This window comes from Planococcus citri, chromosome 2, assembly GCF_950023065.1.
Source record: "Planococcus citri chromosome 2, ihPlaCitr1.1, whole genome shotgun sequence".
Taxonomy (NCBI): domain Eukaryota; kingdom Metazoa; phylum Arthropoda; class Insecta; order Hemiptera; family Pseudococcidae; genus Planococcus; species Planococcus citri.
The window spans coordinates 12019839-12047411 of NC_088678.1; the positions used below are offsets into that span (position 1 = coordinate 12019839).

The 27573-nt window shown below is 36.2% G+C and overlaps 1 protein-coding gene across 4 annotated transcripts in view; it reads left to right on the forward strand.

Annotated features, from left to right (window-relative positions):
• The window catches only part of LOC135834674 (EGFR adapter protein-like), a 249375-nt gene that overhangs the window by 218777 nt on the left and 3025 nt on the right, over positions 1-27573 (forward strand). For all 4 annotated transcript variants that reach the window (XM_065348618.1, XM_065348617.1, XM_065348620.1 and 1 more), the window contains 2 exons: positions 15463-15854; positions 20081-20332. In XM_065348618.1, coding sequence (XP_065204690.1) covers positions 15463-15854; positions 20081-20332 — 644 coding nt within the window. The remainder of the gene's footprint in view (positions 1-15462; positions 15855-20080; positions 20333-27573) is intronic.

The following is a 27573-nucleotide window of genomic DNA, read 5'->3' on the forward strand; positions in this document are numbered from 1 at the left end:
ATTCTGATGCAATCACCTGAATAGGTATTCATCTCTCACCCCATTTGTTGCAAAATATGCAATAAGTACACTAAATTAATTGCAATAATTGAAACAAATGAAAATTTTAAAAATATAAGAAAATTGGAAAATTAAAAAATTGACTCAGACTCAAAATTACACCTGTCCAACTGCCACAGGGGCACAGCAAGTATATTTTCCCAAAATAGGTATTTTTATGGAAAATAACAAACTAGGAAAAAATACATACCTATTTGAACCAACATATGGTACAAAAAAGTACAGAATGGCTAACATATGCCAACCTACACTGTTTATTAAACAGTTTGAAATACAAAATTTGAAACAATGAATAAAAAGCGAAAAATGCTAACAATCCCACATAAATACAAAAAATTTAATTGAAATAATACGTGAATTTTTAGAAAAATTTGAAAATACATCTCAAACTGAAACTTCAGTAAAAGTGAAGCTGATATGGAAAAATTCATACAATTAAAATAACAAATTATGTCCAAGGGTCAGAAATAGTGACAAAACAACTACTCTCTGCAACTAAAGAAAAACAGAATTTTATAAAAATTATTAAAATATAAAAAACTTCCAAAAAATGAAGAAAATAAGAAACCTGATGAGTTACCTAAAATACCAAAGATTAAAAGAACCTAAAATAGGAATAATGACCAATCTGTATCCAAAAAAGGAAGAAAAAGAAAGAATTTGAAAACTAAAAAGGGACCCTACCTTCACAAAAATAATTGAAAAAACAGATCAACAATTACCCTCAACTTTGGGAAACTTGAAATAAAAAATTCATTTCAAAGGAAAATGAGAAAATCATCTCAAATCAGAAATGAAAATAAAGTAAACCTATTTCGGAAGTGAAATTACGTAAACCTGCCCACATTGCAGCAAGAAAATTGAGAATGAAATAAATTCTAAAACAAGGTAGAAAAATGCCATAGAAGTTTTTATGGAAAATACCCAGAGGAAAAAATTCAAAGAAATAATTCAAACTCTGATACAATTTCATCGGAAATGGAAAATACTTCTAAGTTAAATTCATCTGTTGAAACTGGAGCAAATTTGTCTCAATCAAAACAAAAAAAAATTGATAAAATTAATGAATAAATTCAATAAAAAATGAATTTGTGACGAAAATAATTTCTGAACTATGGAATCCTCAGAGAAATGATTTCACCTGTTCGAAGTAGAACACTGATCAAATTTCAACTTCTAAATTTTATTTAAATTGGAATATAATTAGATCAAGAATTATTTGATGTTACTAAGTACCCAAAAAGTTGCTAATTTTTGCTTCACTGAACAGAAATAGTACACTGGGGCACTTTGGTAACCAATGCAGAAATTAAAAATTGAAATTTGACAAAAATTTGTCCATAATCTGTAAAAATCAAATTCGCAAAATATAGCAAAAAATCTCACGAAACATTAAACCAACCTTAATGTGTTGATAAATCTTGATAAACAAAATACTTACATCGCAAACCTTGTGTATAAAAAACCTACATAGAAATGCTCATATGACATGATTGTCATAGAAAGCTAGAAACTGTCTGACTGATTCTAATTATGAATCAAATTCAATTAAGCATTTTATACAATGAAGAATAAAATTGGGTAAATACCTATAACTACATAAATGTACATATTACGTATACTAGATAAAAACTGAAATAAGTAACCAAATTGTAAATTATTACTTGTATTATGACCACTCCCCAAATGCTGAGGCAAGTTTAGAAATATAAAATTGAAAAATTTTGATAAAAAATATATCAATATTTCTCTCATAAAAATTTGAATGACAAAAAATATGACAATGTCCACTGGGGCATTTAATAACCAATGGAAAAATCAAAATGTAAAATTTGGCAAAATTTGCCTACAACCTGCAAAAAATTTGAATATTTTCAAAAAAATTAGCAAAGTTTGACTCGATCTACAAGTATAACAAACCCTATGTAAGAATTACATACTAAATGAGTTGAAAATACATAACAGAGCAAAATGGTATATTTGGCAACATAGCTAACATAAGAGAAAATGAACAAATCCGAACATGGATGAAAAAATCAAGCATCAACGAAAAAATGATCGTCAACGAATTCTCAGAATTTAATATAGCTCGCTCTCTCGCACACTATGCTATCTCCCTCCAACATTTCACTTCTAGAATGTGAAACATCTGCCTCGTGCAGCCCATCGGCGTTTTAGCCGCCAGACTGGTGCTGATAACTACGGCAAGCCTGATACATGGTAGATTGCTAACCCTGAGGTAGGGAAAGGAGTGAAATACACCTCGAACGAACGTACGAATACAATGTGTTCATTTCAGCTAATTTGCTGAGAATTATTTTGCCTAAAAACGGCATAATACGTACGCATACGACATCAATGCCGAATCCACACCAGCCAAGGAAGGAGTATGATAAATGGCATCGGATCCCAAGAAGACTATCCAGGCTATGGACATGTACAAAGGATAAGTTGTATCGTATTTTTCAAATTATTTTATTAATTTTAAGTTGATTTAATTTTTTAGAAATCTTGTATTGGTAAAATTTTGGCTATTCTGTCACTCAAAATTACATGTTAGGGTAAAAAATGTGGAATTATTTACATTCTGAATAATTATTTTTGCTACACACTTCGGCAATTTTTATAAAAATGTGACCAAAATTTTAGGGAAAAAACTTAAAAGTAGATAGTAGATATCTGTGAAGCCTTTAAGTGAAAGTGCAGATATTGAAAAATTGAAAAAAGGGAATACAAGGAAAAGAGCCAGTTGGCATTAATTTAAAAAAAAAAAAAAAAAAAAAAATACCAATACAAGTACAAAAATTCTCACTCCACAGTCTCAATTTACTATTTCGTAGTTTGAATTTTGACTTTTTGTAGATATTTGTATTGTTAAGGAGTGAGAAATTAAACTTCAATAATTATAAAATGGTTACAATTTACTCAAAATTACTGCCTAACTAGGCAAACCATTTAATTTTCAATTATTAATTATTATTTATTTGAATTGCACAGTTTACGTATTTGCAACGGTGTGATGACGTAGAAAGCCAGGGTCAAGATCTCCTGGCTAAGGCAAACGTGCCTCGAAGTGTGTTACAACCTCAGCGATGCTACGAACGTTGGAAATTGGAATAGCGACGCAAAATCCCGCTTCTCTCCTGGAAATTACGTGAATTGTTGTGATCTTATTTTTTATTACTTTTTAATAGTGAAAGGGTGTAGTTAACCCATTATTTTTCTTGTTTCTTTGTATCGTTTAGTTATTAATTATTTTATTTTATTTTATTTTTAAAATGAGCTCAATATGAAAGAGAAATATCTACACGTTTGTGAATGGAATTATTTTAACACGTTTTTGATCCTTTTGGATGTTACTTGTAAAATAGAAAAGAGCTCATGTTGTTTTTAATGTAAATGTTAGTTTATTATACTGATTAATTTTATGCACTATACTGACTTTATCTCTCCTTGTTGCTATTTTGCAACTAAAACTGTAATTTGGCTCATTATGCCATAATTCAATGAACTGACTGCTACGGACTCGCGCTCTCATGTCTCATTTGGATGTGGGGGTACTCAAAATGCTTTTAGGTGATCGACGCTTTTTGTGCTAGTTTGCACACACGTTTCTTGTCGCGTAGGTGAGGTGCACCCGCCAGTGCGCGTCATGTTGGTTGTGTTTGTTTGCTACTTGACTTTGGTTGGTAGTGGCAGCACAGCTGCTTGGCGTATTGCATGCGGTGTCGCCCTTGCCCATGCAAAGTGGGCCCAAATTTGATTCTGGTTTACTTCACCTCCATTGTTTCTCACTGCAGAAACCACGGGGGGCAGGTGTACATCCTAAGTAGGATATTGGGACGCTCTGTGGCATATCCCTCTTTTGTTTTACCGTGATTTCCTCCGGTGGTGAACCAATCTGTGTCAACCACGCTGGGGCATATGTCAGAGGGAGATATATGGCCACAGGGTTACTCGAATTAGAGTATATTATGTACCCTAATTCGGGTAACACTGAAAAGAGCGTTGGTCAGGGCTTCGTGCCAACTGAGTGGCGCGATGTCCGTTACTGTCTTTTCAATACCCGGAGAGGCAGTCAGTATTTACGTGTTCTTTATTATTATTCGCGGATCTTCCGAAGTTTAATGTGTTATGTATAAGTTAGATATTAAGTGTTTAAGAGGTTTTACCCTCATCTTATTTGTGTCTTTTTATATAATTGTGTTGTGTATGTGAACATCCTGATAAGGGATGAATAAATGTGTAAAAGTACATAGACGTGCATATTTTGTATAATGTTGTTACCTTTCGCGTATTAGATCACAGGGGTAAGTGTCCTACGGGCTAAATATCACCTAATTATCCGCCTAAGGCATAAGAATATTATAACAGCGGAAGAAGTTTTTATGGGAGGGAAGATGAGGGATGAGATAATGAGCACTTCTTATTAGAAATGTATATTTCAGATAGTTTTTCTAGAAAAAAAATTGCTCTGATCAGAGAAATATCTCAACTAGTGGTTTTTTTTTGAACTGGACAGAGCCAAATAGGTAGAGGTACTCGTAAGAAGAAAATGCCAAATACATCATCAGATAACTTTTCAGGTGATATAATTATATGGTGCATTTTTTATTTTTGGTGATTTTTGAAAATTTAATTTGAGTCAAAAATAAGCGAAAAAAATCACAATTTTATCAAATTAACCTAAAAGGCTGAAATTTGGCATTTAAGTATGTAGCGTGCCCTATTTTCACCCCCCCTCCCCCTTGAATTGATTGGGAAACTGTTTTAAACGATTCTGAGCAATTCTGGAGCTTTTAACAGATTTTGAAAGTTGATCAAATTTTGCCATATTCTCTTTCACTGGATTAAATTTCATAAAGATTCAGTCCTTCTCGAATAATTTTTTGTCTATCGGGAGAAAAAATCGTTCGCGAACGAATTGAGCTCAGTTTTTTTATGATAGGATAGAAACAGCCAAAATTTTGTCTTTTCCTTTATATTTCATTTGAACTTTTAAGTGATTCATTCGTTCACGAACAATTTTTCTCCTTTCGAGCAAATCATTCGCGAACGAATTGAGTTCGGTTCCTTATGGCAGGATTAAAATGATCAAGTTTCGTGAAGTCATCTATACACAATTTGATTTTTCAGTGATTCATTCGTTCGCGAACGATTTTTTTTCCACGGAGAAAGTCGTTCGCGAACGAATTGAGCCCAGTTTTTTATGATGGGATAGAAAAAGCCAAAATGTTGTCTTTTCCTCTACATTTAATTTGAATTTTCAGTGATTCATTCGTTCTCGAACGATTTTGCTCCTTTTGAGCAAATCATTCGCGAACGAATTGTGTTCAGTTCTTCATGACAGCCTGGCAGGATTAAAATTGTCAAGTTTCGTCAAATCATCCACACACAATTTGATTTTTCAGTGATTCATTCGTTCGCAAACGGTTATTTTTTATGGAGCAAATCGTTCACAAACGAATTGAGCCCAGTTTTTCATGATGGGATAGAAACAGCCAAAATTTTGTCTTTTCCTCTATTATTGATTTTAAATTAAATTTTCAACTGATTCATTCGTTCACGAACGATTTTTCTCCTTTTGAGCAAATCATTCGCGAACGAATTGTGTTCAGTTCTTCATGGCAGGATTAAAATTGTCAAGTTTTGTCAAATCATTCACACACAATTTGATTTTTCAGTGATTCTTTCGTTCGCAAACGGTTATTTTTTATGGAGCAAATCGTTCACGAACAAATTGAGGCCAGTTTTTTATGATAGGATAGAAACAGCCACAATTTATTCTTTTCCTTTATATTTAATTTGAATTTTCAGTGATTCATTCGTTCACGAACGATTTTTCTCCTTTCGAGTAAATCATTCGCGAACGAATTGAGTTCAGTTCTTCGTGCCAGGATTAAAATTGTCAAATTTCGTCGAGTCATCTGTAACCAATTTGATTTTTCAGTGATTCATTCGTTCGCAAATGGTTATTTTTCATAGAGCAAATCGTTCACGAACGAATTGAGCCCAGTTTTTCATGATGGGATAGAAACAGCCAAAATTTTGTCTTTTCCTCTATTTCTATTATTGATTTTAAATTAAATTTTCAACTGATTCATTCGTTCACGAACGATTTTTCTCCTTTTGAGCAAATCATTCGCGAACGAATTTGGTTCAGTTCTTCATGACAGGATTGAAATTGTCAAGTTTAGTCGTGTCATCTTTACCCAATTTGATTTGATTTTTCAATGAATCATTCGTTCGCGAACGATTTTTTTCAATTTTCATGGAGCAAATAGTTCACGAACGAGTCGTTCAGAATTTTCATCAATAGGTAGACTATAATGTAGAATGGTTCGTTTTGTCTCGTTGGGTCTGTTTCTATTTTCAAGTGATTCAGTCGTTCTTAAACGGTTCATCATTCATTCGTTCAATCATTCATTATCAATTTTTCGCCTCAGATCAAGTCGTTCGTGAACGAATTATCGTCAATTCTTATTAATGGTTTTCAAATGTTCAAATTCCATCATGTTTACTCTCACTGGATTTGATTCAATAGCGATTCAGTTGTTTTCAAATGATTCTTCGAATCTGAACAAATCGTTCGCGAACGAATTGAGTCAAACTTTCGATAGTAGGATGAAAACCGCCGAAGTTTCGCCATGTCATTTATATCTGACTTGATTTTTTCAGTGATTCATTCGTTCGCAAACAATTTTGCTCACTTGATGAATCGTTCGTGAACGAAATTCAAATTTTTATATTGGTAATTGAAAAGTAAGTAGGTATTTTATTTAGTCTTGCCATGTATATTTCTATTCCCAAGTGATTCAGTCGTTCTCCAATCATTCATCGTTCCAGAGCGAATCTTTTTGATGATTCATTCGTTCAAAATTAATTTTCGTTTGTGATCAAGTCAAGTCATTCGTGAACGAGTCATCTTCGATTTCATTCTCATCCATGGATTCGAAAAATTCAAATTATGCCATGTTCTTTTCTGCTGAATTTGATTCAAAAAGGTGATTCAGTCGTTCTCGAACGGTTTGTCAATACTGAGCAAATCGTTCGCGAACGAATTTAGGTGAATTTTTTAATAAAACAATCAAAACCGTATAGAGTTTTATTATGCCATGTACAACTAACTAGTAAGTTAATTTTCCAGTGATTCATTCGTTCGCGAACGATTTTCCTCCTCTGAACGAATCGTTCGCGAACAAATCATTCACAAATTTATTTGTTAAGAGGTTGATGAATATTTCAATATTTAATATCTCGTGTAGAATTTGATTTGAAAGTGATTCAGTCGTTCTCGAACGGTTTATCAATACTGAGCTAATTGTTCGCGAACGAATTAAGAGCGGTTTGTGATAAAAGAATCAAAACTGTCTAGTTTTATTATGTCATGTATAACAAAGTTGATTTTTCAGTGATTCATTCGTTCGCGAACGATTCCCCTCCTCTGAGCAAATCGTTCGCGAACGAATAATTCACAAATTCGTTTGTTAGGAGGTTGATGAATGTTTCAATTTAATATCTTGTGTCGAATTTGATTTGCAAGTGATTCAGTCGTTCTTGAATGGTTTGTCAATGCTGAGCAAATCGTTCGAGAACAAATTTAGGTGAGTTTTTTAATTAATGAATCAAAACTGCCCAGTTTTATTATGTAATGTATAAGTGAGTTGATTTTTCAGTGATTCATTCGTTCGCGAACGATTCCCCTCCTCTGAGCAAGTCGTTCGCGAACGAATCGTTCACAAATTTTTTGTTAGGAGAATATGAATGTTTCGATTTGATATCATGTGTCAAATTTGATTTACAAATGATTCAGTCGTTCTCGAATGGTTTGTCAGTGCTGAGCAAATCGTTCGCGAACGAATTTAGGTCAGTTTTTTGATAAAAGAATTAAAACTGTCTAGTTATATCATGTCATGTATAACCAAGTTGATTTTTCAGTGATTCATTCGTTATTCGCGGACGATTTTTTTCATCTGAGCAAATCGTTCGCGAACGAATCATTCGCAAATTTATTTTTCTGGAGGTTGATGAATGTTTCGATTCAATATCTAATATCTTGTGTCTAATTTGATTTTCAAGTGATTCAGTCGTTCTCGAATGGTTTGTCAGTGCTGAGCAAATCGTTCGCGAACGAATTTAAGTGAGTTTTTTAAAAAACGAAAAAAATTAAAACTGTCTAGTTTTATTGTGTCATGTCATGTATAACTAAGTTGATTTTTCAGTGATTCATTCGTTCGTGAACGATTTTCCTCCTCTGAGCAAATCGTTCGCGAACGTATCATTCACAAATTTATATTTTGTTAGGATGTTGATGAATGTTTCGATTTAATAACTATCTTGTGTGTCCAATTTGATTTCTCAGTGGTTCAGTCGTTCTCGAATGATTCATATTTTCTGCGTGAATCGTTTTCAAACGAATCAATTCCAACTTTTTTTGATACAATAATAGATATTTTGTAATTTAAAATTAATATTTTTTCATCTAGTTTGATTGATTGAGTCGTTCATTGGTGAACGATTTTTTTACCTTTGGGTAAATCGTTCAAGAACGAATCATCTTCAGTTCTTATTGATGAATTTGAAGAAGTCAAATTTGGCCATGTTCTGTTTTTTCTTCGTTGAATTTGATGAATTTGATTCAATTGTGCTTGTGAATCAGTCGTTTTCGAACGATTTGTCAGTTCTGAACAAATCATTCGTCAAGGAATCGAATCTAATTTTTGATGATACCTAAGTATATTGGATTGAAATGGTCAAGTTTCTTCATACAATGTATACCCAATTTGATTTTTCAGTGATTTGTTCATTCGCCAATAATTTTTCCCCCTGAACAAAATATCGTTCTCGAACGAACCATTCAAAATTTTTATTATGTGATTTTGATTTTTTTTTTTTAGTGATTCAGTCGTTTTCGAATGATTCGTCATTTTTGAACAACTCGTTTGCGAACGAATCTTCTCAAATTTTTACTGATAGATTTTTTTATGGCAAGTTTTATGGTATAATCTTTACCTTTTTTTTTTTTTTTTTTTTTTTTGGCTCACCAAGGAATCTGCACCTAACTTACAACTTGTTGCTATGTTTTATCAGATTTCCCCGGATCACTGCCCTTAAACCTACTTTAACAATTTTTAACTTAAGCTCTTCTTCTTATAAAACAATATTTCTTTTAACTCCTTATGGTAACAGAAAAAATTTCTAACAACTAAATTTGGTCAACTCCTTGTCGTGGGTGGGTTCGTCCTTGGTTCGGGTTTCGTTGTCATCTTTGGTGGTTTTCGTCATAGCCGGTGGTTTTGGTGTTGTCTTCTTCGGTGGTATCTGGTCTCCTTCGGGAATTCGATTTTTGACTGCAGCTGGAGCTCTGGCACTGACTGGTCTGGAACTGAAACAGGTTCGTCGTTTGTTGGCTTCGTCGCTGGCTTTATCGGTCGTCGTTAGCGTTGGCGCTGTCCTTGGTACGTGTATGTAGGGGCGTCTACGCTCTGACTCACTACTAGCTAGCTCCTGCTGCGTTCGGATTCTTGTCAAGACAGTGCCGCCCCGGAGGCGGTCCGACACGGCTTCACGGACAGCGCTTTCTTGGCGAAGGTTGCGAACGGCTTGCCTCCAAAGAGTAGCAAGTCCGGCCACGGGCACGGCCAGCCCGGAAGGTCAAGAGATTCCCTGAGATTGGCTCTGGCAGCCAAGCGTTCAGGGTGACTACAGGTCCATACCACGTGTCTGACATCCTCGGTCTCGTTGATGCTGCAATTTGCACATTTTCCTTTCGTCTTCTTCCTCCAGCTGAGGTAGGACCCGAGGTCGCCATGACCGGTCAGGAGCTGGGTAACATAGGTGTTCACCACCAGCCCCTGCTGTAGTCTTGCCTTCACATCAGGAATGAAGTCCCTGGTGAGCTTGGCAGTCTCTGACTCTATCGTTTCTTCTTCAGTGGTCCCGTCTTCTCGATGTTTCGTTATCTTCTTCTTGTTGGTGCGTCGTTCTTCTGTCCATTCTAGCTGCCACCTCTCCACTGCCTCGTCTATCAGGACTTTCTTCCTTTCCCGACGGGCCGCCGCAGTGGGCAACTGGTGGCTCTCAATGACATACTTCCTTCGCCAAGAGATTTCTAAGTCCAGCGGCATTGATCCGCTAATTGCCCAGAGGGCCTCGTAGGATACGCTCTGGTATGCTCCGGTGACCGAGATGAGTACTTTTCTCTGAGATGATCGAAGCTTCTCTCGGTCCTTCGGTCCTACTGTTTCTGGCCAAGTAGACGGCGCGTAGGTTACAATTGGCAAGTATACAGAGGTGTAGAGTTTCTGCAACTGCACAGTCTTGAAACCCCACTCTTTGCCCGCAGCTCTTCTTATCCTGACAAAGATTGCGTCCGCTTTTCCAGTGACAAACTGTACGTGTGCGTTCATCGTACCTGTTGCTGAGATGATTCTTCCCAAACACCGTACAGTATCCTCAAAATTGACTCTAATTCCTGCCAATTCTGCAATAGGCATCGGGGGGTTAACATCTCCTGAGAGTGTCAACAGCTGACATTTTTCGGCGGCCAACTTCATCTTTGATCTTCTTGCCCAGTCGTTGATCAGCCCGGTGATGATGGTAATTTTCTCTTGTAGCTGCCTTTTGGAATTCGCCCCGATGGTCACTGTAGCGTCATCCGCAAACGCCGTCCACTCACAGCCCTCTGGCAATTCAAGCCGGAGAAGCTCATCAAAAATGATGTTCCATAGGATTGGTCCAAGTACCGATCCCTGGGGGCATCCGCCGGTCACTTCTCTGGAGAATTCCTTGCTTTCCCCTTTCATTTTCACCGTTCTTTCTTCCAGGTAGTTCATTAGCATTCGCAGAGTGTCAGGCTGGACACCGTTCTTCTGCAAACACACCAGGATCAGAGGCCACCAGGCCCGATCGAACGCTCCTTTAATGTCTAGGAACAAGCCGACAACGTACTTCCATACGCCTTCCGTTCTCCTACTTAAGACTCTGTTTATGGCCTGAGCCGTACTTCTTCCCTTGGTGAAGCAGAACTGCCAAGGGGAAAGCTTATGTCCAACTTCGTCTCGGAGTCTTTCTGCTAGGCATCTTTCTAACAGCTTACCGAAATTGTCTAGTAGGCAGATGGGTCGAATCTTCGAAGTGTCCGATGGAACGGTATCTGGTGATTTCGGTATTGGCACCAGGATGGCCTGTTTCCAGCTTCTTGGGAACTCGCCCTCTGATAATGCCGTGTTGAAGACGTCGAGGATGGTGTCACCAATGGCGCTCCACCCCTCGATAATCATTTCATTCATTATCCGATCCGGTCCGGGGGCTTTGCCCCTCTTTAGCTTCTTAACTTGCTTCTCAATTTCTGCCCGGGTAAATGGGCGAATATCCTCTTCGCTGATGGTCGAGTTTCGGATTTCTTGAGCTTCGGTTCTTATTGCTCGATGAGATTCTTCATCAGTAGCTTCGTCATCGTTGGGAATCTTATCCTCTATGATTTGAGACATCGCCTCCACCAGCGAGTCTGTGTACGTTCCATCCGGGCGTCTGAGACTAGCTTGTATCATTCTTCTCCTTCCATCGTTCTTTATCAGGCTATAAACCACGCCCCATGGCTCGGTTTCGCTGCTGTTAGCCTGCCTGAATCTTTCCCAGCTATCCTGCTTTGAGTCTGATATTCCCCTCGAGTACTTGGTCGAAGCCGCCTTGTACCATCTGAGGTATTCCAACTTCTCGGACTCAGAAAGGTTGCTTCGCTTTTTATTGCGTTGCAGCTCCCTTCTAGCCCTGGTCTTCTCGGATTTCAAATTCGCCAACCGGCCATTCCACCATCTGACTTTTGTTGACTTCTTGGAACCCTTGGGGATTGAAACATCAGCAGCCCCAATGATGTGAGTTGGTCCCGGTATTCATCCCACCGAGCCCACTTGGTTTTATATCCGGTGTGATCTTGGTTTTCCAGTACAGGCCGTTCTAGGGTCAACTCGAATATGATCAGTCTGTGATCGCTGCTGATCTGATCTGGTAGTACCATCCAGCCAGTAAGTCGATTTGCCAGATTTTTGGTTGACAAAGTCAGATCGATGTTAGAGCCGCCTTGCTCATTTTCCGAGGTTTTCGGATTTCCAGGTTCGTTTATAATTACCAAGTCGTTTCGCTGTATGAATCGTTCGAGTTCACGTCCTTTTGGGTCGGTCCTGGGGTTATCCCATAGGGTCGATTTCGCGTTTGAGTCCATTCCAATGACAACTCTGGCCCCTGGATCAAGTCCATCGAGTATTGCTTGGACTTTATCTAGGTACGTTTTGACTGGATCACGAAGTTGGCAGTATACGCTGATCGCATACACATGCTCATTCTTAGTCTCGACTCGAGCCACTGTAACGTGACTTTCCATCCATTGAGTAGTCATGACCGCATCAACTGATTGTCCGCCAATAGCTATTGCCGCCATGGGGACATCGTTTGTCCCATTAAGTACCTGATTTCGCCCAAGTCCCAGGATTCTGGTCTTCCTTGTTCTTTGGTTATTCCCAGCATAGGGCTCTTGGATTAACGCCACATCAATTCCAAAGTATGCCATTGCTCGTTCCATTGTACTGCTGGCCTCAGCAGACCGCATGAGATTTGCCTGAGCAAATCTCAACGTTGACTTGACTGCAGGTTCTTGGGTGGTCATGCTTCGGTTTGTTCAGCCGCCCTTCGTAAGGCGCTCCGATAGCATGGGCAGTCCCGACTGGAAACACTGTGTTCTGACGGTATCTTGGCAAAGACGCAGTTAGCGCACATTGCGTTTTCCTGTCTCTTATCACAAGCTGCATCTGTATGTCCGGTTTCAGCACAATGACCACAGACCATTTCTGTCCTGCGGCATTTCGCTTGAGTATGGCCGAACGCCTGGCATTTAAAGCACCTAGTTGCGCTTATGAAGTCATCCGTTCTGCAGGATGCGTATCCTAGGTACACTCGTCCCTTGGACCTAATCTGTCTTCGTACTCCTGGGTCCACCTCAACTACCCAGTGACAGTAAGGTTTATCCCTTGGTCCCGTTCTGAACACCGGTTTTGCTTTTGCCGTGAATTCCTCTAATGAGCCGCACTCAGAGAAATCGTTCTGACGATAGAGATTTCCTACAATGTCTTCTTCTGCCATGGTACGATCAACACTCAGGATAATGACTTTCGGCTTCCTTCTTTTTGGCTTTACCGTTTCGAATTGCAAGTCTTTTAACTTTTGGTCCTCTTGGATCTTCACTATATCTTGGTCCGAGGCTACCTCAACGATGATAGCTGATGTCTTCGTCTTAATAACTGACTTTACTTTTATTCCAGACTTCCCGGCATCCAAGGAGGCACACACTTTTTGTCGTGTGACCTCACTTGTGTCCTGCGTGTTTTTGTCTTTAGGCCGGATTATAACCGTAGATCTTGGTTTTGGTTTGATCTTTGCCTGCTGTTGGGGTTCAGTGGCTGCTGCCTTAGCGTAGCTTGGCTGCGCCCCTGCCCCTGATTCCACTATTCCTTTATAATACGCCAATTCAGCTGCCATTTGTATATATTCTACCTCCATGATGTTGACTTGTTTAAGAATATACGCAGAGTCTCCCTTATTGATTTTCTTAGCTGGGTTCATCAAGTAATCAATTAGCAGGTTCTTCGACTTTCACCATTTCTGGTGTCCTGGCTCAACCGCTGGTAGCTCTGTATCTAGGCTTTCCTGGCTCTGCTTTGGGTCTGCATCCGAGTTCGAGATCGAGCTAAGTTGCCTCGCTAGGGCATCCGCCGCTTGCGCTGCTGCGTCTGCTACGGCTGGAATGGCTTTCCCTTGAGGGGTCGCCTTGGTAGCCATTTCAGAGTTTTGTCAAAATCGGGTTTCTTTCTTTATCGGGTGAGTCTTGTCCGAGAAGGCTTTGTGGGTAGCTTAGCCGAAAAAGGAGTACTTATACCCTCTCCTATGCCGTTTAACGGGAACAGGGTCTTCAGGAAGCCTTTTAATCGTTTCTAGCCCTGACCACGAAGAGGTGTACCGCACAATTAATTGATAGAAAAACTTTCTAACCGTTAAGCGAAAGAATTTTACAACGTTTGATAGCTTTTGCCAGATGGTGCTCTGTACCGAGCCTAAGTCTGGTCTTTTGTGTGAAAACTTTATGCTGCACGAAAATTCGCTTAACAAAATGCCTTCACTTGGTCCCTGTAGCCCAGGGCCGTATAATCTTTACCTCTCATCTGGTTTGATTCACATATTGGTGGTTCATTAATAATGAATTCGAAAATGTCACAATTTGTCTGGAAAATAGAGGAGAAAGTTCATGAAAAATTCATTTTGCAAAACTTTCCCAACAAAATATTCATAAATTTTTATAAAATGGGTCAGCAAATTAGTAAATTTCAGGCTGGTGGGTTAATTCGTTGAAATTTTGATTTTTTCCCTCATTTTTGATCAAAAGATTTTCAACATAAAAAATCAAAAAATGCTCGTAAGCACCTGAATTTTGGCTGATATTGTCGTTTTGGCAGCTGTTTCGATTTGGCTTTCTCTTGTTCAAACAATTTTCGATCAGTTGGGTAAATATACCTACCTATTCAGACGTGTAGGTAATCGTTTATTTTTCACGTTTCTTCGGCGGTAGTGGCAATTGCAGACTACGAAACACAACGCACCTAGTAATTTTTTCACGAAGCTCATGTCCCTCGGCTTGGTCGCATAAAAAACACACACACAAGTCAAGAAGAAGGGTGAAAACTGGGCATCGAGTAAACGAGCAACCTGTCAATTAAGCTCAGTTACTAATTCACTAATTGAATAGTGTGATTGGTACCAGTCGAGACTCCCTAAAGCCAAAGAGTCGATAGTAACAGGCAATTTGAGTAAATCGTCGTAGATATTCGTATTTATACAAGTTATCCTCGTCTATCAATCATTCGTTTGGTCTGGTCTGAATAGCATAAGTATGCAGAATGCACCATATACGTACGTAAACCCGTTGAATGAAAACTTGGTACGAATGCACAAGCATGTGGTACGTTATTAGGCTCGATTTAAATGTAAATTCCATACTGATCTGGAGAGATTAGAGCTCGATAGATAGGGCGTGGAGTGCGGAGCTTGGACGCGTGATGTTATCCTGAGGGAACTGCTTAAGTGTGCTGAGAGAATGTGGTTTATTTTTTTTATTTTTTTGGCTCGACACGAAAAGCCTAGTCGCCCGCAATAATCGGAATTTTGGTGCTGGAGAGGTTATAAAATAATGTAAATTTTACGTAATGGGAAACAGAGGTCAACCGAGCCGAATGGCTTTTCTCACAGCATATTATCGCATCGGCATAGGCTAGATATAGTAGATAGAAATTTCAACCTTTCGGTATTTACTAATGACTCTTTTATTATTGTTTGTTTTTCTCGTTCTTTATACAGAGCAAATTAATGACGACTCCGAATAAACCTATAGAAACTGCGGCGTCATCTTATCGTACTAGTGAAGGAGGCTCAGTCGGGCCGCAGTCGAAACCGAACTCGATCCCGGGATTACGAGTTTTTGAAAACAGCTCGTCGCCCGGATCGAATCAAAGTACACCGACCAGCGATGAGAGTAATTCGCCCACCGAGCTAAATATCTACAAAAGGCTGCTGGAGAAACCGCCATTAATTAAAAGAGTTCCGGTTAACATAAAGGAAATTCTACACGAAGAAGGATTTCCTTCGACCAGACCAACTCCGGAAGGATGCATAAGTTTTCAAAAAGAAACTTGTACTTTGTCGCCGAATGCCAAACGTAAAAGTAGTAAAACGGAAGTTTACGCTTTAAGGTAAATATTTTTTTTCTTCAAGGGGTGGTCAATTTTGAAAAAATAATGTTCATTTACGCTGAAAAGTGTAATTTTGTTTTGTTAGCCGAATGCCAAAGAACTTGTTGGTAGTTTTCTTTGTTCTGTTTCAAAAATCCACTCGAATGGCTTAATCGACATAAAGTTTTCTGAGAGCTTTGATCAAACGAATCAGCAAATGACTAACTTTTGAAAACAGAAAAAATGGCCTCGTCAAAAAATCTCATGTTTGGCCATTTTTTTTTTTTATTTCAGTGTTTCCAACTCAAATTTCACTTTAATTACGAACTTTGAAAACTTTTTAGACATGAAGACCTCTATCAGCTAAAATCTGAATCAACTTTCATTGAAATTTTTCGATATGTTTTCCAGTAGGTATCTTTAAAAAAAAGTTTTCTAAAGGGACTATCGAATGAGATATTTTCAAAGACCACCATAAGAGAAGAGAGGATCAATAAATATTTAATTTTGAAACATGAAATTCACTTTATTGAAATGCACTCTCGTGATTTTGAAAGTACCATTTCGACTTTTGAAATTTTTATTTTTTGAGGAGAAGGGGGGGAGGTGGTAAGAAAAAAGTGTCCCTTTTTGTTCTAGACCTCAGATGTTCCCAAATCAATTACTGCAATCAAAAACAATAAAGCATGGGCTTTTCGATTTTGCTCGATTTTTTTTATAACTTACCTTCGACCTTATCTAGTAAAATATACCTACATATGGGTACCTAAAATCATTATTTCAGTGTTTCCAACTGTTAGGGGTTGTGGCAGTGGTAGAAGAGGGGACTTATACCAATTTGGAAATTTTTCGAAACTGCCAAATTCTCCAAGCTCGACCCTAGCTCAAAACTGTTCCAATTTAGAGCAAATCTGTTTCCAGAGCTTTGAAAAAATATAGAGCATTTGAAATCAGCAGTAAAAATTTTAAAAGCTCAATGTTGAACTTTGAAATTCAATGCTCAACTTTTCGTATCAGTTCAAATGTTGAACATTTGAGAAAAATTACAACAAATAAGACTCTTTTTAACCCCTTTTTCAGCAAACGTACCAAAATTAAATCTCAATAACCTGTAAGGAGTGCAAAAATCTTAATAATGTTGATCAAAATTCGTTTAAAATTTCAATTCTGAAGAGCTTTTGAATGATTTGAAAGCAGGATGCTGGATTCTTATTGTTTGTTTATTTTTCGAGAGTACTAACAAGAGAATCCTTCGAGAAGTTCGCCTTCATGGTGTAAAACCCCCATACTCAAAATTTCAGCTGCTCAAATTGATTTTTCCATTTTTGGCAAATCTTTGGAAAGTCAAAATTGATCATTTTTGGGTTATATTTGGACAGGATGCCCCAGAACGGTTCAAAATGGTAAAATTCGGACTCGGTGTACATTTTCGACTAGAATACAGCTATTTGTGGAAATTTCAGAAATTTCCTTGTCAACAGAAAATTTTGAATTTTTTCCCGATTGATTCTGGTAAAAAAAACAAAAAAACAAAAAAAAAACGCTTTTATATTAAACAGTTTGAGAATTAGCCATAACTCGATTTTTAGTTGCCCAAATTGATTTTCATATAGGTAGTTACTCTGGAGAAATTTTAAAATTCTGAAGGTAAATCACAATAATCGAGGGTGTAGAACTGTAGAATGATATAAAATAGTAAAATTCGATTCGTGCTGAGGAAGGGGTTACCTGATATTTGTAGGGGATAAATAGGCAGGCATGTCATTTTTCATAAAATGCACGAATGGCCAAAAATAATCAATTTTAAATTTTCAAAAATTTACCAAAAATCAATGTTTCCAGCTTAAATTTTGGTTATGGGTGTTTCAGACTATATTTTTTTGAGTACCTAATTGGCCCTGTTCAAATTGAGAGTCGGTGACTCGAGAGGTGCCTTTGTGAGGTCAAATACCTATGCTTTCATTTTAGCTTTTAAGTCATGAGAAATAATTTTAAAAAATGTGAGGATGTGACGTGAAATGTCGATTTTCTGTGTAATTTGAGAACACTGAGCTCGAATATCGAGTAATTTTCTTATTTCGACCCTTGAATGATTCCTCTGCTCAAACTCCTCATCCCCTCCAGTGAAAATTAGCAATTAAAAGGACGTTCGTGAGGAGCTGGATTCAAAAAATAAATTGATAAATTTGATTTTACGTTAGTGACCTGTAATTGGTGAAAAATGGAAGCCAACATGCTTACCCTAAATCCAAGAAAAAAAATAAAAAATTGAGTGATAAAATCTTTGTTTTTTTTTTTATTTTGATTTTCAAAAAATGTTGAAGAATCTTTCATCGGGGCATCATTTTTTCTGGGAAGAGGTTTTCTCAAAAATGGAAAGGGCTTGTTAAACGCTTTGTGGGTCGTTCTCATACTTGAGCAGTAAATTGTAAAAATTTTAATATTTTCAAAAAAATTCGAAAAAAATTTCACTAAAAGTGATGTTTGGCTGTTTGACTGATACGATTGCAAATTTCACTTGGACAAATTTTTCACCCTAGTTCTGATTTTTTCCAAAAATAAAAATACTCAAGTCAGTATCATATGGCTAAAATTTTCCTGATTCAGAAGGAGGAGACCAGAGAAGGAAAGCTACAACCGAAAGACAACGACTTTTAGAAGTTTTTGAAAGCTAATAAAAGTTAGCCAAAGGTGTGTGATTGAAAAGCTAAAAACCAGCCAAAAGCTGTACACCTTTCTTTGAGCTTTTTTGCATATTTATCTGGTTCTCAGTTTCAGTTTCGGTTTCAGTTATTTTTCAATTTTTAATTTTTAACTTCTTTCAATTTTTTAGATTTTTTTGTTGTTGTTGTAAATTTTCTTCAATTCTTCTGATTTAAAAAAAAATTTGAAAAGCTAAAAATCGAAATCTGAAAGCTGAAAGCCAAACCCCAAGGATTTTTGAAAGCTGAAAGCTAGCCGTTAAGCTTTGCAAATTTGAAAAGTCTAAAGTTGAATGGTGTAGTTTTATACATTTTTTAGAAGCTAAAAGCAGAGGAATGTGTCCTTAAAAATTGTAATTTTAGTTTTTCAAATTTTCCAAGCGGATAATTTGTTTCAATGTGAGAGAACATTTTTGGAAAGATTACGTTCAGTTTTCATGAAAATGTTCTATTTTTCTAATGTTTTGAATATTTTCTCAGAATATTTTTCAACTCTTTTTTCAATTTTTTCATATAAATATATTATTTTTTTTTGAAGTGACTCCAAAATTTAAATTTGTGACTCGTCAGTAAAAACCTGTTGAAAAAGTCCTGATCGTTTTTCAATATTTTCAAAGATTCATGATTTTTATCAGAGAAAAAAACACGATTTTTCAACCATGAGTTCAAAAAAAGTTCCGATTTTCGCCTAAAATGAGAAAAAGTTTCGTTTTTTTAACCCTTTAAGAAGTCCTGATTTTGTTGCCAGAAATTGACAAAAGTCCTGATTCTAGCCCAGAATTTTTTTAATCCAAATTTTTGCCAGAAATTTGAGAAAATGTTGTTTTTTAAGCGAGAGATTCTGAAAAGTCTTGATTTTTTGCCAGAAATTTTAAAAAGTTCTGAGTGTTTTTGTCGGAAATTTAAAGCTCTGATTTTTTTCAGGATTTTAAAGAAATCGTGACTTTTGTCAGAAATTTGAAAAAGTTCAGTTTTTTAGCCAGAATTGGAGAAAATTTCCAATTTTTCGAATAGAAATCCAACATTCCACTTGAAAATTCGGTTTTGAACCCCGTCTTTCTGAAAAACCAACTAATTTTTTTCAATTTCTGATCTCCTCTTTCAGATTTTTTTGCTTTTTTGAAAAAAAAATCATCAAGAAGTCGTGATAAGGTTGTTTAAAATAGGTAGTTTATTTTCATCCTTTAAATTTCAAAATTGATATTTTTTTCATCTTTCATGTTGATTGGGTTGCAGTATGATCAGATAGAAGGGGTTGATTCGACTCTCAAAATATATTTTATGAAGTATTCTGTGTTTAGCATCTTCTCTTTCTTTTTCTTCCCCTCCTTCAATCTTTTCTCATTTTAGATCTGTGGTTTCAACATGATAGTTTTTAGAACTGTCAAATACTTAATTTAAGAAACAGTTCATAATACTCTCGAAGTGTTGCACAATTTTTGCAATTTCAAGAAAAAATCTTTGGAAATCCGGCTACACCATTTTTGCAGTACCTCACCTGGTAAATCAATTATTCTAATCAAATACTTATTTTTCATTTTGCAGAAATATAACCAGGTGCGATGTACCATTTAGTCATAAAGATAAGAAAACCTTACCTTCGGAGAACAGTTGCAGTAGTTCAGATAACGACGATTGCAAAACGTACAAAAGGCATAGGCATTCTAGCTTGCAGACTAAAACTTCGTTACCACCACCTCCTCCTCCTCTACCACCCGAAAGAGCAGATAGCTTGATTAAACATAAGGAAGAAAACGAGCTTAAACTTGCTCCTTGGTTTCAAGCCGGAATTCCCAGGTAAGCATAAGCACTTCCTTTCGTTTTTCTTTATTCTTCTTTTGCCTAATTGGCGATGAATTTATTCTTATAGGTAACTCAAGTTCAGGTATATCTCCCCCAATCCTCATTAAACGTATGCATCAAGTCAAGTTGATTATGTGTGAGAGAAAACATTTGGCATATTGTCAAATTGACAACAGATTAGATTAAATTCTCGTACAACGAGTTGTTGTCGATTAAACAATAAATACTATAAGCCAAACACCTTTATAAAGCACTCTCTCTCATTAACCAGTTTCCTATAATAAGAAATCATAGGGTTGAAAGGTGCAGGAGGCGGTACGATTATTAAAGTATATCCAATTCGATTCAATCCAGTTCTACCGCAATGCACTGAGCTATGTGTACATTTAATGCCTAACGCTCTATAAATCGATAAATTATTATAACTTCCTCTCTACTGCTCCGTTCTTCTCGTCTTGAAATTGTGGATCGGTGTACCTCTACTCGTATAAGTATAAGAGCTTATCATCGCTAAATAAACGGGAACGACCGCTGTAAAAATGTATATTTTATGGCATATTTAACTCTAAACGCGTGGTAGTGGACCTTGGGCACACTCCTCAGCGATGTTATATTCTTCTTTTATGAATATTTTACTTTACACACTTGTAGACAGGTATTAGGTACATTTGACAAGAACGTATGGAATGCGAATTTTTTGGCGTGTTTTTTCTTCTTTTTTGACATTTGCGATTGAACCGGATTTTTTTGGTCGTGGATAAGATTAGACGATGGCGTCTTTGTGGCGACGTCGTCGCGGTTTCTAAAAGAAAATGAGGATTGAAATTTGCATTTTGGGTTTTGTAAAAGTCTAACTTGGTGGTTTAACGATGGTGCAATTTATTATAGGTAATTAAGATAGCTAAGAAAATGTTTTAAAATACTTGATGTAAGAGGTTTGGTTTTATATAAATTTTTGTGAAAATTCCAGCTGCGAACTGGCTACCTGTTGGGTCTCCTGGCGATTGCATGAATGGAGCATTCGTATAAGGTGGTCTTTATATTTTGAAGTTTGGCTTTTTTATATTTATGAAGAAATTATTCCAGCACCCAATGTTTAAAAAATAAAAAATGAAAAAAATTCATCGAGATATTTTTGATTGAAACTACTCATCTTCCGAATACCCTCTTTTTATGGAAAAATTTCCCCTCAATCTCTCCAGCAATGTTGGTTCCCCGTACCTATGCAGATTGCAGATTGTCTCCCTAGTTGAAAAAAAATCAGAAAAATTGGCTGAAGGAGAAGTTGGTGACAATTTTCTAAAAAAAAAAATCACCGAATTCTGCATCAAAATTCTTTCAAATAATCCATTTTTACAACAAAAAAACAAAGAAACACAGTTTTCCAGGCAATGGGGATCCACCTGTTCAGAGACCCACAGAGTTGAAAAAAAAATTTTAAAAGGAAATGAGAGAAATTTTTCAAAGATTTTCAAATTCTGTTTCAGAAGTATGTACTTCAAGTGATCTCTTTATTTGAAAGAGAAAAGAAACTTCTCTGATCCCTTAAATAATGTTGACCTTCATGTACGGAGATCTCCGAGTTGAAAAACTCAAAGAAATGAAACTCAAAAAATGTTTCTTGTCCCTTGAGTGATTTTATTTCACTGCACTTGTTTCTCTTCTCAAAATGACCATCCTATAAATGTGCATTGGAGGATCAGAGAAGCTTTTTTCTTGAAAAGATGATTATTTAGAGCAAATTCGAACACAAAAATTGAAAATTTTGGAAATTTTTTTTCATTTTCCTTTTTCCTCCATTTTTTCTTCGGGGTTTGAAAAGAGGCAAAACATCAAAGTGAAGGATTGAGAAAGGATTTTTTCCTAAGAAATAGGTTATTTTCAGAAATTCTGTCTTGGAAATTGAAAATTTTTGAGAAAATCTCATCTACGAGTACTTTAGTTTTAATTTATTTTTTCATTTTATTCAATTGGAAGATCGAGGGTGTGTTTTTTTTTTAAAGGAAGATTATTAAGGAGAACTTCTAGCCAGTCAATTATTGAGAATTTTCAATAAAAATTTTGCAGCATATTTTTTTGTTTTTTTTAACCGGGGGGGGGGGGACTTTGTAAAGCAGTTTCAGTATTGCTTGAAGAATTGAGGATATGAGTTTTCGGTAAAAGATGGAAGAGCGGTTACTAGATGGAAATTTCGATGCACAAAATTGATATTTAAAATTAAATTTACTCGAGATTTTTCTGCTTTTTTTCAGCTGAAGCATTTTTCCCATAAAAATAGACAATTTTTGAGATTGGGAGTAAAAAAAATCTTGGAAAATTTTTCATAAAAAATAAAGCTTAATTACCCCTAATTTTTCCCTTCCCTCATCTATTAAAATTTTAAAAATTATGCTGATGAAATTAAAAAAAAAATTAAATTCAAAACATATTTGTATCGTACATTCACACAAGAAGGCTCATTTGGAGAGTCAATCCCCCCTTCCCTCCGCTGAAAGTCAGAAAATTTCCTAGATTGATAAAAAATTGCTGTGAATTCTTGATTAGTTATGTTTAAGGAGGAGGAAAGTAAAAAGCCCCAACACTTTCAATAGGCATCAATTTACTCTATTTTTACCATGTTGATTATTTTTGGGTCCATAACTGAATGGAAAGTTGAAATTTTGTACAGAACTATAAAAATTTCTTAATTCAGGAACCATTGATTTGGAAAATCGAAATAAATAATATATGTAGATGTAGATACACTGATTCAGGGATCAGGGCGTAGATGAATAATTGGGGTAGGCTAAAGAATAAGATTAAAATTCTATCCCTATTTTTTTTTAAATCGAGCCTCTGCATAATCTTTTTAAAGCTGAAAAAGTTAGCTTGACGACAAAATATGTGCAAATGAATGAATTAGGAACTAATTTCTCAAATTTTGAGACATTTCAACCCGCTCCTCTCACAACGTACTATTGGTTCTAAAAATGTCCACATCTATCTCCAGATTATCCATTTCAATTTCTTTATTGAAAAATTGACGAATCAAGTGAAGGAGGAGTTGTGATAAGGTCATTTTTGGGCCCCAGCTCAACTGAACCACTCTTAAAATATTGTAACAAATATCCCAAATACGAATCCGTGGCTAGTTAATCCAAAATCATCAAATTTATGGGCTCCAGGGGTTCCCAAAGTTGTGAATGAAAGAAGAATTTTAGGAACCACTGAATATAAATTTCAAAAACCTTTTTTAGCGTGAAATATCTGTTTGAACCCAATGGAGATTTTTTTATTTTCGACCTCCGGGGGTAGGAATTGGAGGGGTTTTGATTTTTGGAAAATTTTGGAAACACAATTTTGAACCTACCCCTTCGAGCCCCCCTAAAAAGCTTTTTATGGTTCATTAGTATCTGAAAGATTTCCATCCTACCAAATTTTGAGATCAATAAAAATTTTCGCTGGTACTCAAAATTCCTATTTTTCGTAATTTTCATATTTTGGAAACCCCTGGAAAACTAGAAACCTGGAATTTGCGCCAAACGTAACGTTTTGAGGTAGGTATATATTCCATTATTTAGATGAAAAAGTTGCATTAAGCTCTCTGTATATTCGTAATTTTGAACCCTTTTTTTAGAGCCCCTCCCCCCTATTTTAGGCACCCCTAAAAAGGCGTCTATGCACATTTTTTCAAATAAATTGAAGAATTTACATTTGAAATACACTAGCAAGTGCTCGATAATTTTTCATAATTATGATTTTTCCAGTAACTTTCGAAATTGAGCTATCCCAGTTGACCACATGCTAGCAAAAAGCTAGCGTTTTATTCGCGTTTTGATAAGTTGCTAGCAATTTACTCGCTTTTTGTGGCCAGCAATAATTATCTCGCTAAAAGTAAGCGATTTTCTTGCAGTTTTTCGCTAGCAAATTCAATTCTAGCAATTTTCGAGCTGTTTTCCAGCGACTATCAGCTAGCTTTTACTTCACTTTAACTTGCTCGCCTTATGCTAGCGTATTACTGGCGGATACTTGCTCGCAATTCTATGCTAGGACAGTTCAAGCAATATTCTCGCATATCTCAGCTAGCTTTTACTTCACTTCATACATGCTCGCCTGATGCTAGCGTATCACTGATGGATACTTGCTTGCAATTCTATGCCAAGAAAGTTCAAGCAATATTCTCGCATATCTCAGCTAGCTTTTGCCTCACTCTATACCTGCTTGCTTAATGCCAGCGTATCACTGACTAATATGTACCTGCTCACAGTTTTATGATAGGAAACTTCAGGTAATATTCTTGCATCTCTGAGCTAGCATTTACTTAGCCATCTGGCTCTAGAAAAATGTAAGCATATCTCTAGTTTCTGCATCTGGTGACTTGGCGTTTTCTTTGTAGTCAAATGATAGGAACGTGCTACCAGATCTTACGCATTTCTCACCAATAAACCTTTTTCTGCGTTATTTATTGTAGCAAAATGCGAGCAAGTATCTTTTCCATCCCTCAGCGCGCATACAAAAATCATTAAAAATATTCCTGCATATGACAATAGCAGTGGGTAATTGCACCCCCCCCCCCCACCGATCTTCTGGGGCAACTTTTTTCTTAAAGGGGACAACAAAATTTCATCAAATGGACATGGAAAGCTGTAGTTTACTCTACACTCCAATTTTAACACCCTCTGAAGACGACTTCAGGTGGGTTCAAGTCATTTTAGAGCCTCCAGTAGGCTTTTGAAACTTGAAATTCCCACAACATTAATTAATAAATTGGAGTTGGCAAGCTGAAATTTACTTCGCAGGTTTCAAATGGTTTTGAAGCTTCCAGCTACTTTTAGGAAATTCCAATTTTCCAAAAAACGCCATACAACCTTCGAAAATTCGCTGGAGGCTCCAAAACGACTTGAAATCCACAAGCAGTCGACTTTGTAGCGTATTAAAATTAGTTTGCAGAATGAATTTCGACTCTCCATCTCAGTTTGATGAAATTTTGTGAAAATTTAAAGTTTCAAAAAATCTGCTGGAGGCTTCGGGAATTTTCAAAGAGTCGCTGGAGGCTCCAAAACGACTTGAAATTCACCTGCAGTACTTCGTAGCGTATTGAAATTAGTTTTCAGAATAAATTTGAGCTTTACAACTTCAATTTGAGTTTCAAAAATCTGCTGGAGGCTCCAGAACTGCTCAAAACAAGTTGAAACCGTTTCCCATCGATTTGGCATGTCGAAAATAGGGTGTATCCCAAATGTCAGGTTTCTTGGTCAATTTGGTAAAATTTTGATTTTTTTCTCACATTTTGGCCAAAATTTGATTTTTGAAAATTCACCAAAAATCGAAAAAGGTACTCTACCACTTGAAATTTTGACAGGTGATGAATTTTTGCATGATCTTTCGATCTACGTTTGTAAGGTTTGAAAAATTTCGTACACGTCCTATGTTGAAACGCGAAATCTGTGATTTCGGCTGACCTTTCAATCAAAATTGCCGCCATTTTGTAAGTAAGGCCAATTTTTTTTCAGCAAGTTTGCTTTAAAATGTTCCTTAGGATGTCCCCTTTAAGGAAAAAGTTGTCCCGGAGGATCGGCCGTGGACTAAAATGTTGTTCAAATGTTTTTGAAATTTTTCATTTTCATGGTTTGTTTGATACTTCATTTTCAAATTTTAAATTTTGACAATTTTTCTATTTAAAAAAAAAAAAACTTCATTTTTTATTTAATAAAGAGATTTTTCAACCTAAGCGCTAGCATAATGCTAGCGAATTGCTAGCGTCGATCTCTCTCATGGTATAGTTTGCTACTCTTAGATAAAGTGTGTCATCAAGTTGAATATAAGCTCAAGGTGGTATCTTGTTGTAAAGTAAGAAGAGTGACATCACTCTTCTTATACTATCCCAAGATGCTAGCGTTATGCTACCTCTGAGCTGGGACAGTCGCCTAATTTTTGTAATTTCCTGGAAAACTACCACCTGTTAAAGGTAAACACCCAGAATTTTTAAAAATTAATTAACAGTAATTACTTTACTGATCAAAGTTTTTCTACGCTAGCAAAATGCTAGCTTCTTGCTAGCATAATTTGCGCTAGCGTAAATGGTGCCGGAATATGAGACACTTTTTGCAAAAATTGCTAGCAAATCAGTCGCGATTTAGTCGTATGTACGTAGCAGAATGCAGAGCAAAGTGCCAACAAAATGCTAGCTTTTTGCTAGCTTTGTGCCAGCTACGTGCTAGCTATTTGTGCGCAATTCTGCTACTCTAATGCGACCTAATCGCAACTGATTTGCTAGCATTTTTTTAAAAAAGTGTCTCAAATTCCGGCACCATTTACGCTAGCACAAAATTTGCTAGCATTTGGTCAACTGGGATTTTGGGTTAAATTCTGAGATTCAACTCTTCGAAAGACGTTTAAAAAAATCTCACGGTTTGACCCAAAACAGCTCAATTTTGAAAGTTACAGGAAAAATCATAATTATGAAAAGTTATATCGAGCACTTGCTAGTGTGTTTCTCAAATGTAATTTATTTTTTTATTCGCAACTTTGGCAATCCCTGAAGCCCGAAAAATTGTGATTTTGGGTTAACTAACCACGGATTCGTATTTCGGACACTTATTACAACATTTTTAGAGTAGTCGAGTCAATAATTAGCTGGGGCCAAAAAATGACCGTATCGCAAATCCTGTTTTTTCGCTGTTTTCAAAGATTTAAGTAGGTACCTATAAATCATTTTTAAAATTGATCCCCCCCATAAGGGTCAAAAAGTAAAATTTAAAAACAAAACAAAAAACAAAATTTTTAAAAAAAACTTTAAAACAAAAACTAGAAACCAAAAAATTTAAGTACAAAAATGAAAACTCAAAATTTGAATACAAAATTGGGAACAGAAAACTAAAAACTAAACACAAAAATCACAATAAAACAGTCGAAACTAAAATTAAATATTAAAAACTTGGAGAAAATTAAATTTAAAAAAAAAAAAATCAAGATGAAAAACTTAAAAACCCTAACGAGAAAAATTGAGTACCTACAAAAAATAAAAATGAAAGTTGAAAACAAAAACAAAAAAACAATAAAAATTGAAAACCCTCCAAAAAAAAAAACACGAAAACTGAAAGCCAAAAAATCTACGTAAAAATAGGAGAGTGGCACAAACTTTATTCGAGTTCAAAAAAGCTGCAACACAAAATTGAAAACTAGGTACCTACATATTTTTTTTAAAAAAACATGGAAATCACAGACTTTTTAGTTTTTATTTTCACTTTTCATGT